A 14,850-nucleotide genomic window follows, 5' to 3' on the forward strand; every position below is an offset into this window, starting at 1 on the left:
CAACTCAAACATTCTTCAATGAGTTGTTAAAAAACCAAAACCTGTGGTGCATCCATGTATTTTTTCCCTTCTTAAAAATGTGTGAAATTTTACTTGACAGATTTTTGTTTTTAGTTTTGGCTGACTTCTAAAAATCAGTTCTGCCTTTACAAGTGAAAAGTGCAGCCAAAGATGAAATGGATTATTGCCGTAAACCATTTTAAGAAAAGAACAATGATATAGAAAATCCATATAAACTTCAAAGGAAAATTCTTGGGAAACAGGGGAAGAACTACTCTTTTATCTTGTAAGCATTCAACACCTGTGAGGCATTTGTTCTGTCATGCAGATCACCCTGAAACCGGTTTACGCGTGTGTGTGTGTGTGTGTGTGTGTGTGTGTTTGTGTATGTGTGTGTGTTTAAATTTTAGCATTTGCTATTCACCAAGTCAATTAGGAATCTACAATTAGAACCCCTATAAAGTGTGCTTTAATCCTGCTCCACACCCATTGGAAGGAATGAGGCTATACAACAATGTAGCTCCTGTATGAACAGGTAATCTGTTCAACAAAGTATCCGGAATTGTAACACTGGCAACCTAAGATGCCTATTGAAGAAACAGTGCTCACAAGACCAAGCACTGTGCTACAATTAACCCTACACCTGCTCATACATGAATTTTGGAGGAAATGAAACAAGGGCCTGTATATTATAATAACAAAACAAATTTAAGAGTTCAGAAACAAAGCAAAAATTCAATTTGTTATGCATAAACAAAAATCACTGCTATGCTAATTCTTACTTATTTTAGTTCTCTACCCAGAACAAACCATATATAATGTATGTACTGTCACTTTAAACAAGTTATTTATGGTTCTGAATTAAAAATGATAAACCTGATATTACCTTTCTTGACAAACAGTGGGGCTTTATATACAAATGAAGTAATTAAACTTCTACCAGAACTAATACTGCTAGCATTTCTATAATTGCCTAACAAATTATTTCAATTCCAAAGCCATATTTAAGGTATGCTCACTGTGCTTAATATTTAATTATCTCAAAATGGATAAATTAACTTTTGTGGATTTTATTGTTTACAGATGTGAATGCAAATAAAAAATAAAAGGTATTAAGAGTTACTGATAATATTCTTTTTTTTTTTTTGAGACAGGATCTGTCACCCAGGCTGGAGTGCAGTGGCGCAATCACGGAATACAGTAGCCTTGACTTCCCAGGCTCAAGCAATCCTCTTGCCTCAACCTCTCAAGTAGCTGGGACCACAGGCACATACTACCATGCCTGGCTAATTAAAAAAATTTTTTTTTGTAGAGACAGGGTCTTGCTTTGTTGCCCAGGCTGGTCTCAGACTCCTGGACTCAAGTAATCTTCCTGCCTTGGCCTCCTGAAGTGTTGGGATTACAAGCGTGAGCCACTGTGCCCAGCCTGACAGCATTCTTAATGAGTGGGACAATTCCTTTCATTGTTAATTTGTGTAGTCTTAATGTAATGTTCTCCTCTTAGAATTTTTGATTCTATTTATAGAAAATATGGAACAATTCAAAAATGAATCAAGAAATATTCATCCTGTTCAATTAGAGCCTCCAAACTTTCCCATTTCTTCAACGTATTCCAACTTTGCCTCACAAAACCTGCCTAGTTTTCTCTGAAACTGATTACCATATCTACTAGACACAGAAAATATATTAGCTAGATGTTAACAGCAGAAACTGGCATAGGCAAAATACCATTTATTAAAATAGTGGTATTCTGAAAATAAATCTTTTAAATTCTATTTTATTACTTGTGCTTTTAATAATAAACTTGATACTGAAAAATATTTTTAAAGGCAATACAATTTTGTACCCAAATAAATATACTTTATTTAAGACTTATGAAATTTAAAGAACTCTGAAGTTTCCATTAAATTCTGTGAGTTCTGAATTTAAAGCATAAAGATTGTATATTATCAGTAACAATCTGTGTTTGTCACAAAAGGAACAAAAGACACTGGAATGAACAATCACGAAAAGATACAATTTGATAACAAATGTCTCCAGAATTTTTCAACAAAAATGGTCTGGTTTTCATATTGCTAGTCTCCAACAGAAATTAGGACATTTTGCTTATTCTTTCCTAGTTTTAAAAGATATGCATGGCTGGGCATGGTGGCTCATGTCTGTAATCTCAGCACTTTAAGAGGCTGAGGCAGGAGGATCATGAGGTCAGGAGATCTAGACCATCCTGGCTAACATGGTGAAACCCTGTCTCTACTAAAAACACAAAAAATTAGCTGGGTGTGGTGGCAGGCACCTGTAATACCAGCTACTCCAGAGGCTGAGGCAGGAGAATTGCTTGAACCTATGAGGCGGAGGTTGCAGTGAGCCGAGATCATGCAAAATACCATTTATTAAAATAGTGGGCAAGAGCCTGGGCAACAGAGTAAGACTCTGTCTAAAAAAACAAAAAACAAAAAACATGCATGCAGTTTATTATATTATTGTGATCAGTGTACATACTGTCCTATTTTGCTATTATTTTATTATGTTTTGGCAAAAGAGGCAAAAAAATTCTAAACACGTAGCAGAGCATGGGTAGATTTCTGCAGCTAAGTAAAAACTATATATTTCAAATATTACCATTCATAACATTTTTCTTTTATTTTTTACGAACATGAAGCTTTAAAAGCAATGAGTCAATTTTGATTCCTATATATACCTTAAAACCTGCAAAGTCCAGACAAGTCCATGTTTGATGTCTTTCAAACAGCTTCTTATACTGGTTTCTACAAATGGATTCTCTACCTTCTTAAAAAAATTAAGTTCCCTTCAGGCATGTCTTTGATGTTATCATACAGAGAATCTAATTTTATATGGAACTATGTAGAACACATTGACACAGGCATGGCCCAAACCAAAATGTTTTTAAATGACATATTAACTTAAAAAATAGTACTTACTCATTTAATACTTTACAAATCCATAAGTGATTTGAAATTGGGAAAGTGGTATGATCAATACCATGTACCAAAGACTATCTTCTCTTATAAGCTCATATATCCAATACCTAACATTCATAAAACACACGAATTTTACCATATACACCAACAATTACTGTATTCCTCCCTTATAATTTTTCAGAGTATACAAACTAACTTTTGTGGGAATGTGATTAGAACATAACCATGAGGAGTACACACTTTTTTTTTTTTTCAGACAGAGTCTCTGTCGCCAGGCTGGAATGCAGTGGTGCGATCTCGGCTCACTGCAACCTCTGCCTCCCCAGTTCAAGCGATACTCCTGCCTTAGCCTCCCAAGTAGCTGGGACTACAGGCATGCACCACCACACTAAACTAACTTTTTGTATTTTAGTAGAGATGGGGTTTCACCATGTTGGCCAGGATGGTCTCGATCTCTTGACCTCGTGATCCATCCCCCTTGGCCTCCCAAAGTGCTGGGATTACAGGCGTGAGCCACCTAGGAGTATACTCTTTAAAAGAATTATCTACTACATAATATTTGCAAGCTTTATGTATTCTATAATTTGATAAATATGGCATATTGTTCCTATTAAAGAGTACATTATCTGTTTTCTTGATGCTTCCTCATTGTAAAATAGGGATCTCATGAAGATCCTGTAACACCAAAGAAGAAGAAGAAATCTGTCAAGTATTTTATTTCTATTAAATTAATAGCCTATAAAAAGCCAAGTGCAGTGGCTCACATGTTATCCCAGCATTCTGTTTCAAGACATAAAAAACAAAAATAGAAATGAAGAGTTTCAACAAAGTTGTGGAACATAAAATCAACTCTCAAAAACCAGCTGTATTTCTATACACTGGCAATGAACAATCTGAAAAGCAAATTAAGAAAACAATTCTATTTACAGTAGCATCAAAAGAACAAAATATTTAAGAATACATTTCACCAAGGAGACAAAAAACTTGTACACTGACAATTATAAAATGTTGCTGAAAGAAATTATAAAACGACCAGGGCTCATACCTTAATCCTAGTACTTTAGGGGGCCAAGGAGGTCAGAGGACTGCTTGAGCCTAGGGGTTGAGACTAGCCTGGGCAACAAAGTGAGACCCCCATCTCTATAAAAAATAAATTAGCCAGGTATGGTGGTGCATGCCTGTAGTCCTACCCACTCCGAAGGTGGAAGTGGAAAGATCACTTGCACCCGGGAGTTTGAGGCTACTGTGAACCATGATTGTGCCACTGCACTCAGCCCGGGCAATGGGGCAAGATCTCATCTCTAAAAAGTAGTACTTAAAAATTTTAAAATCTTAAAAAGGGGGGTGGGCGCAGTGACTCGAACCTGTAATCCCAGCACTTTGGGAGGCCGAGGTAGGTGGATCATGTGGTCAGGAGTTCAAGATCTGCCTGACCAACATGGTGAAACCTCGTCTCTACTAAGATACAAAAATTAGCTGGGTGTGGTGGTGCGCACCTATAATCCCAGCTACTCAGGAGGCTGAGGCAGGAGAATTACTTGAACCTGAAAGGCGGAGGTTGCAGTAAGCCAAGATTGCGCCACTGCACTCCACCCTGGGCGACAGAGCGAGACTCTGTCTCAAAAAAAAAAAAAATCTTAAAAAGAAATATAGAAGACACCAATAAATAGAAAGGCATCCCATGTGCATGGACTGGAAGACAACATTGTTAAGATGCCAATACCATCCAAAGCAATCTACAGATTCAATGCATTACCTATCAAAATCCTAAAGACATTTTTTGCAGAAATAGAGAAATCTGCCCTAAAGTCAAGGCAAGATGACAATCTCTTCAGCAAGGCACATACCATTTTACATAATCTGGATCTATCTACATTTCTAGCATTATATCCTATCCACCTCCCCAAAAAACTCCCATCTCCCATTCCATTTCCTCTTAGAACTAAACCAAACCATCCACAATTCCTTGAATAAAATCAAACTCTTATCTGCAAACTTTTGCATGTGCTATTCTCCCTACTCAGAAAATTCCCTCCCCTCCCACCATCTTCTTTGCCTGGCTAATTAGACTTAATTAGTTACCAAGCCTGGTCCAACATAAACCATACACAAACACACTTCCCCATGCAACCACACATACCCTCAGTTCTTCCTTTATGTTCTCGGATGATAACACAGTACACTGTATTAAAATTCTAGACTAGAAATTCTCTTAAAACTAGCACTATATATGATTCATCCTTATTCATAGTAAGCGCCCAAAAAACATTTCTTAAATATTTCTTTGTGTCTCCATGAACACTGGGGCTTGAAAGAGTATTTCTGGGGTTGTTCATACTTCAAAACTTATTAATTGATGATAAGGGTATTACCAGTAGTTTTGTCAGAAACTAAATTTACCGTGGAAAAGTTATAATACAGACCCACATATTACACTTTAGAATCAGGTGAATTATGTTTTAATGGTACTCCAGTGTAATGTTACAGCTATAAAGCATTGCAGTATTAAACTTATAATAGGTAATTAAGAAAAAAATGTAATATGAAGCATTTCTCATACATAGGGAAAGTATGTTAAAGTTACAGAATTAAAATATATTAAAACTTAGTATCAAACCTTGAGCTTAGCTTCATAGAGTATTTTTTAACACAAATATTTACTCATCTCAACCACAATTGCTTAATCCTCTATATACTCCCTGCAATTTATAAAAACCTTTTAGCTGTTATTTCACAGTACTGTAATTATCTGTTTACATGTCTCTGCCTCTATTAAGAGTGCAGGCTTTCTGAAGGTAAGCTGCCATTCACTTTTGTATTTCAGCGCTTAGCAGCAAATAGATCCCCATAGGTTTATCAAATGACTTACATAGCATTTTTATGTCTATATCCTGCAAATAATTTTATAGAAGAAAATTAAATTTAGAGGTTGGTAATTAGGCTAAGATCACAGAGCAAGTGGGTAAATGAAATCAGAATTCAAATTCAGGTCTTCAGTCAACAAATTCTATACCTTTTCCACTATCTCATACATATTACCACAAGTAAATAATAGCAAGTTGTATACAAATTATGTCCTGTGGTAGTTGTCTGTGGTTAAAAAGTACCAATTTGACCATAAAAATAATCACAAAAACTACAATTGTAAATATTTTCTAAAAATGAGATCTGGCTGGGCACAGTAATCCCAGTACTTTGGGAGTCCGAGGCAGGAGGATCACCTGAGGTCAGTTTGACCAGTCTGGGCAACTAACAAAATCCTGTTTCCACAAAAAATACAAAAACTAGCTAGGTTTCGAAGGTGAAGGATAAGTTTAAAACAAACAAACAACAACAAAAAGGAAAAACAAAAAACTAGCCAGGCATGGGTGTACACCTAAAGTCCCAATGACTTGAGGAGATGAGGTGGGAGAATCACTTAGGCCAGAGAGTTTGAGGCTACAGTAAGCTGTGTTTGCACCATTGCACTCCAGTGTGGGTGACAAAGTGAGACCCTGTCTCAAAAAGAAAAAGAAAAGAAGATCAGCTGGGCATGGTGGCTCAAGCGTGTAATCCTAGCACTTTGGGAGGCTGAGGCCAGTGGATTGCTTAAGCCCAGAAGTTCAAGACCAGCCTGGGCAACATGGCAAAACCCTGTCTATACAAAAAAATACATAAAATTAGCTGGACATAGTAGTGCACACCTGTAGTCCCAGGTACCCAGGAGGCTAAGGTGGAAGGAACACCTGAGCCTGGGAGGTCAAGGCTGCAGAGAGCTGTGATCATACTACTGTACTCCAGACTGGGCAACAAACTGAGACCCTGTCTCAAAATAAATAAATAAATATAAGTAAATACACAAATATATAAATAAATAGATAATGAGATCTTTGGGCCAGGCACAGTGGCTCACATCTATAATCCCAGCACTTTGAGAGGCAGAGACAAAAGGATTGCTTGAGGCCAGGAGTTCAAGACCAGCCTAGGCAACATAGTGAGACCCTGAATCTACAAAATATAAAAAGTTAGCCAGGTATGGCAGTATGTGCCTATGGTCCCAACTACAGGAGGGAGGCTCACTTGAAAATGGGAGGTTGAAGCTGCAGTGAGCTATGATCACACCATTGCACCTCAGCCTGGTGACACAGTGAGACCTTGTCTCAAAAAAAAAAAAAAGGGTGGGGAGTGGGAGAGAGATAGCGTGGGGAGAAATGCCAGATATAGGTGAAGGGGAGGAAGGCAGCAAATCACACTGCCATGTGTGTACCTATGCAACAATCCTGCATGTTCTTCACATGTACCCCAAAACCTAAAATGCAATAATAAAAAAAAAGAATGTAAATAAATAAAAAAAATTAAATTAAATTAAATTAAAAAAAGAAAGAAAGAAAGAAAGAAAGATAACTTGGAACTTACTTAAAGTTGGTCATTAAATGTATAAAACTCAACAGTGGACTAAATAAAGAAAACGTAGTACATATACATCAGGGAATACTATGTATCCATAAAAAAGACAAAATGATTTCCTTTGCAGCATCATGGATGCAGCCAAAGCCATTATCCTAAGCAAACTAAAGCAGCAACAGAAACACTGCATGTTCTCATTTATAAATGGGAGCTAAACATTTAGTACACATGGATACAAAGAGGAGAAAAACAGATACAGAGACCTACATGAGGGTGGAGGGTCAGGGGGTGGGAGGAGGGTGAGGACTGAAAAACTACCTATGGGGTACCATGCTCACTACCTGGGTGACGAAATCATTTGTACACCAAACCCCAGCAACATGCAATCTATCCATGTACCAAACCTGCACATGTACCCCTGAACCTAAAAGTCGAAAAAGAAAAAATAAATGAAACTGTTATAAAAAGGTAGTTATTGCCACTACAGTCTCAACAAAATACTGCTGTAAGTATTTAAGAAAATATTTTACCTTGTACTTCTCTATCATGACACTCTTTCAGTTTTGTCCAAAGGTCCTTAAAGTCACTAGATATATCTGCAGAGTTAGGGCTTCCACAGCTGCTTCCCGAGATGTTCATCTTGCTTAATATGCTCCACACTGCTACTTGCTTAATATTTTCTGATCTTTTCTGTTACATTATAGAGGTATCAAGTTGTCTTTGGACAGGTCAAATACCTGAAATAACAGATTGCAACATAAATGAACTTTGCTTTTACCTTTATGTACTTTGAAGTCAGGATGAAGCACAAGTCCAGATATCTTCAAATTTTCCTTATTTACCTATAATCAATCATTTTTAGAATTTGGGAAGGGAAGGAAAGAATAAAGAAAGAAGATGATAATGGTGAGAAAAGCCCTAACTTCAGTTATTTGGCTATATAAGGTAAATTTTCAGGCAGATTTTCTTATTCCTCTTAGAGAAAGAAATTATCTATCATTACATTAAACAGAAAGGATTCAAATATTGAGACATTTTTATCATTCATGGTCAATATTAATGTACCAGTATAAAAGCATTTATTGTTTCAGCTGGGCGAGATGGCTCTTGCCTGTAATCCCAGCACTCTGGGAGGCTGAGGTGGGTGGATCACTTGAGGCCAGGAGTTTGACACCAGCCTGGCCACCATGGTGAAACTCCATCTTTACTAAAAATACAAAAATTAACTGGGTGTGGTGCATGCCTGTGGTCCCAGCTACTTGAGAGGTTGAGGCAGGAGAACTGTCTGAAACTGAGAGACAGAAGTTGCAGTGAGTGGAGATTGTGCCACTGCACTCCAGCCTGGGCAACAGAGACCCTATCTCGATTTAAAAAAAAAAAATTTTTTTTTTTAACTTTGAATTGACGTGGAGTGGAGTGTAACAACATACTGAGCCCAAAACTGAAAAACTTTCTAAGATATTCTTAACAAGCATCCACATATATACACACATCTATGTGTATTCTATAAAAGAGTCAGACAAACAACAGATGTATTAACACAGATAAGGATCTGTATAATTTTCCAAAAGCAAGAAAAGTCAGTAAGATACAAACAGAGCAAAGATCTATGAATACAGAAACATCTTAGAGACCATTTAGGGTAAAGTTCTTCATGCCTCTCTTAGAATAAAGGTGAATGATTAAGTTTATTACATAGTCCTTGAAGAAACCAACAGGTTAAGAAGTTTGAGTGGATTAGTAAATATTTTAATATGTGTTCTTAAAATGAAACCATTAATTAGCTACAACTCAAAAAGTTTAGGGACAGGCGTAGCGGCTCACGCCTGTAATCTCATCACTTTGGGAGGTTTAGGCGGGCGGATCACCTGAGGTCATGAGTTCAAGACCAGTCGGACCAACATGTAGAAACCCTGTCTCTATCAAAAAATACAAAATTAGCTGGGTGTGGTGGCACATGCCTGTAATCCCAGCTATTCTGGAGGCTGAGGCAGGAGAATCGCTTGAACCCAGGAGGCAGAGGTTGCGGTGAGCCGAGATTGTGCCACTGCACTCCAGCCTGGGCAATGAGAGCAAAACTCCGTCTCAAAAAAAAAAAGAGTTTAATGATTAGCAAGTCTACTAAACCTCCTCAGCCAATGCAGTACCATTTCTAACAAGTGCACAAACTGACTGTTCCTTGCTAACCATTTCTTGAGGTCTCTGATGGGGCTGAAACAGTAATTCTGAAGGGAGCAAGAGTGTATGTGAAGCCATTTGGTGAACTGTAAAGCACTACAAAAATAAACTAACAAGCTTTGCAAAAATTGTGATTAGACTTTTAAACATAATCAGCATAGATTAAATATGAACTAGATTTTAGATTATTAGGGAATTGTTAATTTTCTTGGGTATGATAATGACGTGGCCATTTTTTTAAAGAAAGGTCTTATCTGTTAAAGGGATATTTACTGAGATATTTACAGGTAAAGAGATACATTTTCTGAGATTTGCTTGAAAAAAAAGTCAAGCTTAAAACAAACAAAAATGGATGTTGGATGAAGAGCTGAAACAAGGGCTGAACTTCGACAATTACTGAAGCTGGGTAATGGATGGGTATACAATGGGGTTCATAATTCCAGTATTTCTCTTAGGTACGTTTATCTCTGTAGAAAGTTTTTGTAAGTAAAATTAGGTGCACTGCATTAGTACAGTTTTGTTTCCAAAGAGGTTTTCATTCTTTTTTTTTTTTTTTTTTTGAGATGGAGTTTTGCTCTGTCGCCCAGGCTGGAGTGCAGTGGCGCGATCTCGGCTTAGCTCAACCTCCGCCTCCCAGGTTCAAGCGATTCTCCTGCCTCAGCCTCCGAGTAGCTGGGTTTCCAGGCAGATGTCACCACACCCAGCTTATTTTGGTATTTTTAGTAGAGACAGAGTTTCCCCATGTTGGCCAGGCTGATCTCGAACTCCTGACCTCCCTGCCTCAGCCTCCCAAAGTGCTGGGATTACAGGCGTGAGCCACCTCGCCCCGACTCATTCTATGTTTAACTCTAACAGCTAAACAAATGGGCCTATATATAACTGTGAATAAAAGCCATTTATTGTTTCCCACATACCAGAAACTGTGCTGTTTTATATTTGACTTAATCTTCAGAAAAACTCTGTAAGACAGCTACTATAACTTCATTTTAGAGTTGGGAGAAGAGGCTTAAGGAAGTAAATGACTTGCACAAGGTCACACAGCTGTGACATGCCTACTCAGGGCTGAAATCAAGTCATGTGAGACCAGTAACTGTAAAATATCTCTCTGTAGCAAAAAAAAAAAAAAAAAAAAAAAGATGGGGACATAAACTGTTTCTATTAAGTCAACAGTTTAAAATAAAGGTTTAATTACTTTAATTATCCAAAAAATATTAATACACTCATTTAAAACCAAGAGCGTAAGTGAAGTACAGTGCTTTAAAAACAAAACATAAAAACACTTTATCAACATTAAACTTACAAAATTCTGGCTCGCAAAACCCTTTCCACCTACCCAGCATGCCCAGCACTTTTTGCTGGCATCTCTCTCGGCACTGAACCGTTATTCGAGCCACATCGATAATGTACATTTCCCAATCTCTCAGAACGGTACCTCTTACTTCCCAAGTTGCATTCGGGGCTCAAAGCCCTGTAATCGCTTAATACATTTCTGTGTATTCCTCAGTATAAACCACCACACCGCAGGTGCTCACCAAAATACTGACTGCCACATCACACGTATTCTCACACAAGTAAGGTGAGAGGCAGATCTTGAGTCACACAGGGGACTTGAACAAACTCTACGAGACATCTGAGCGGTGCTCTTAGGCGCGGAGCACAGCAGAGCTGCAAAAGCTTTCCAGCCAGGCCTCTTCTCCATCCGCCTCTCCCCAGGGACTGCGCAGGTTCCGTGTGAGGGTCTGGCCAAAAAAGCTCCCAAGCGCGCGCGCCGAAGTCAGCGCATGCGCGGGGCGAGCTTGGCGCTGAAAGGCGCTTCCACAGCCCGCGCGGGAGACGCAGAAACCACACTCAGTGAGCGCTGGTCCTCCCGCCGGTCCACTTCCAATGAGTGTAGCCCGGGCTCGGCCTATTCCCTCTGACACTGCCCCAGAGCTGCACCCCGATCCCGGAAGCCCTTGGCGCAGCTCCAGACCAGAAGTGGCCGCTCTGACCCAGAGTTCCGGGTGGGGCGAAGATTCCTTTTACTCACCGCCTCCAAGATTGCCTCGGGATTTGCAGAAGCCCCCAAAGGGAAGCGGGCACCTTCGGAGGCTGTGAAGGGACGGCTGCTCGCTTTTCTCTTTCGCCCTTTTCCCTCATCAGAGTGCCAAGTCCTTGGTGGGAAAGCCAACCCCTCCGGGCAGCCCGCGCTTTAAGGCCGGGGGCTGCCAGCCGGGCTAGAAGGCGGCCGAACCCGCCCCACCCTGGAGCCTGCGCGACGTCACGTGGGAGTTCCCGGTATGTCACGCCCCTTCCTCGGGCTGGCCATCTCTGCTGTGCCCTTCCTGCCCCGGCTGAGTAGCCGCCTCCGCGTTGCGGCCCAGGCCGGAGGTCGATGGCTCAGGAGGGGAGCACCACCTCTGAGCTTCCGGGAGCGACTCGAAGAGCCTGGCGGCCGCCACAACATTTCTAAGAAACATTGGGGAAAACTCCAGCCGTTCTATCGCGGGAGCATCAAGCCCTTGGGGTCCTGTGAAAGTTATCTGTACAGTGTGTCTAACGTCAGCATTTTGCAGGGAAAGTATGTATGAGTGACTTGTACCGAATGGAGAGTTAAAATTAACTGATGGGCCAGGCGGGGTGGCTCACGCCTGTGATCCCAGCACTTTGGGAGGCCGAGGTGGGCGGATCACGAGGTCAGGAGTTCGAGACCAGCCTGGCCAACGTGGTGAAACCCCATCTCTACTGAAAATACAAAAATTAGTCCGGGTGTGGTGGCTCATGCCTGTAATCCCAGCACTTTGGGAGGCCGAGGCGGGCAGATCACGAGGTCAAGAGTTCAAGACCAGCCTGGCCAACATGGTGAAACCCCGTCTCTAAAATTAGTTGAGCATGGTGGTGCTTGCCTGTAGTCCCAGCTACTTGGGAGGCTGAGGCAGGAGAATGGCTTGAACCGGGACCCGGGAGGCGGAGGTTACAGTAAGCCGAGATCGTGCCACTGCACTCCAGCCTGAGCTATAGCAAGACTCCATCTCCAGAAAAAAAAAAAAAAAAAATTAGCCATGGTGGCAGGCAACTGTAATCCCAGCTACTTGGGAGGTTGAAGCAGGAAAATCGTTTGAACCTAGGAGGCACAGGTTGCAGTGAGCCAAGATCTCGCCATTGCACTCCAGCCTGGGCAACAGTGTGAGACTATGTCTCCATCCATACATACATACACAAAATAAATGAACTGATGGTGATGGCGGGGAATGGACATGGATTACTCTAACAGTTTTCCGCCTTGTCGCTGTTACCTACAGTTTAGTAATGTGACCTGACAGGATTGGGCGGTAACCACCATAGATCAAAACGAACTGTATTTTGCTGAGGTTAAACGGGAAGTTTCTGTCAAATTTGAAACGAGAAGGAATCTGAAGCTATCTGCATTATTGGGACAACATGCTGTTAGGTAATTTTTTTTTTAAGTCCATTTTTCTTGAGGCTGCTTGTTTGAAATTCAAACCAATAGTAGGTATTCCTATTGCTCCTGATTTCTAAAAGAATCGGTTTTAGACCAGTAGAAATTGTACAAATGAACAAAATAGACTAGAATCACAATATCTTTTAAACTAGTCCAGTACTTTTGTGTGATCATTCTAAGACCAGGGAAGAGGACAAGGGATATTAACAGGTTTCAAAAGTTTAGTACTTAGAAAATCATAAATACAAAGTGGAAAGGTAATTTTTCCACCTGTCCCACATCTTAAGTGATGAATAAATATCATAACTAAAAAAGTTAGTATAAAGAAGAGGGGTGTTGAACCTTCTATTAGCCTGTTACAGCAACTATCATTCACTTCCCCATTTTATAAGACAACTCCACATTTTTAAAAGAAGATGGATGAAATTTTGACTATGCCATTTGTAACACAGCATAGGAAACATAACTGACAGAGTGAAGCTTTTATGTTTATGATGGAAGTAACCTGTAATAAGTTTGTCATTAAACAAGAGTATTGAAAGAGCAGTATAGTGTGGTCCAAAGAAAAACTGTCTTAACAGAATGACCTAACCTGTTCCTGTGGCCTCTGCCAGTGCCTCACTATCTAATCCATTTATGCAAGTCAGAATCCAAAGAGTCATCTTTGACACTCTATTCATCCTTAACCTCCATATCCAAGCCATCACCCAGTCCAATGTTACCAAACATCCAAATCCATCCCCTTTTCTCCATCACTACCTCCATAATCCAAGACACTATTACCTCTTACCTAGTCTACTGCTAGTCTCCTTTCTGTATCCACGCAACCAACCACCCCTCCTAAACCTTTGTAATTACTGGTGTTCAGAACAAAATCTGAGCATCTATTCTCCATATATATTTAATTTTAAATTACATGCATGTACTGTAGAAAAATGGTACATAATCTAATGAGGAAGTTACAGGCTCTGAAGTCAGACATCTGGGTTTGAATCCTGCTCTAATACTTCCTTACTGAGTGACCTTGGACTGACTGCTTAACCTCGCTGTCCCATTTTACCTACCTGTAAAGATAATAATAGTATCAACCTCACAGGGTATGAAGATTAAATGAATATATGTAAACTGCTTAGTATTCAGATATATAATATGTGTCCAAAAGCTAGCCATAATTAGTATTTCTTAGCTAATATTATGATTATAATCCATTTTTAAAGGATGAAAACAAAACAGAATAAAAATATAGTTATCTTTTTCCCTTCCCCATCTTAAATTGTGTCTGCTTTGAGAGCACTTCTTTATACTGCAGCTGCTGTGATCTTCTTGAAAAGTAAATCTGATAATGTCACTGTGCTGTTTAAACCCCTCAGTGGCTTCCAGTTACTCTGTGAAGGAAGCCCCTTTGAACTGCCTCTGCTCCCTCTTTGGCTTTATTTCCAAACATTTTCTGTCCTCTGCTCTCACTGGCCTTCTGATGTTTCCTAGGCCTTGCTGTTGCCTCTGCCTGGAGTTCTCCACCAAACCTAGCCCCACTCTTTACCCTAGCTATCATATACTAATCATGATTTTATCTCATTTCAATAGTCTCTTCTACTAGATCCTCTTATAGTAACATGTAACCTTCCCATCTTACAGTTCGTATTGTTTTAGTTATTTAACTAATTCTGTCTCCCCACTAGACTGTAAATTTCTTGAGATCAAAAAGCATTTCTTGCTGGGCACTGTAGCTCACACCTGTAATCCCAGCACTTTGGGAGGCCAAGGTGGGTGGATCACCTGAGGTCAGGAGTTTGAGACCAGCCTGACCAACATGGAGAAACCCCATCTCTACTAAAAATACAAAATTGGCTGGGCGTGGAGGCACATGTCTGTAGTCCCAGCAACTTGGGAGGCTGAGGCAGGAGA

At 40.0% G+C, this 14,850-nt stretch overlaps 1 protein-coding gene and 1 pseudogene across 5 annotated transcripts in view; one reads left to right on the forward strand and one right to left on the reverse strand.

Annotated features, from left to right (window-relative positions):
* Window positions 1–14,850, reverse strand: part of RBBP8 (RB binding protein 8, endonuclease) — a 106,352-nt gene that overhangs the window by 77,183 nt on the left and 14,319 nt on the right. For 2 of the 5 annotated variants that reach the window (XM_012445040.2, XM_064379348.1), the window contains exons 1-2: window positions 11,533–11,741; window positions 7,856–8,062 (exon numbers count right to left, since the gene is read on the reverse strand). In XM_012445040.2, coding sequence (XP_012300463.2) covers window positions 7,856–7,964 — 109 coding nt within the window. In that variant the 5' untranslated portion in view covers window positions 7,965–8,062; window positions 11,533–11,741. Of the gene's footprint in view, window positions 1–7,855; window positions 8,063–11,035; window positions 11,249–11,532; window positions 11,769–14,850 lie in introns of those variants that run through there. The other 3 variants (XM_012445036.2, XM_012445037.2, XM_012445038.2) reach the window with 3 other exon arrangements.
* LOC105712104 (ubiquitin-conjugating enzyme E2 C-like) overlaps window positions 11,907–14,850 on the forward strand; it is a 30,536-nt pseudogene continuing 27,592 nt past the window's right edge.

This window comes from Aotus nancymaae, unplaced genomic scaffold (assembly GCF_030222135.1).
Source record: "Aotus nancymaae isolate 86718 unplaced genomic scaffold, 86718_ANA_hifiasm-v0.15.2.pri h1tg000020l, whole genome shotgun sequence".
Taxonomy (NCBI): domain Eukaryota; kingdom Metazoa; phylum Chordata; class Mammalia; order Primates; family Aotidae; genus Aotus; species Aotus nancymaae.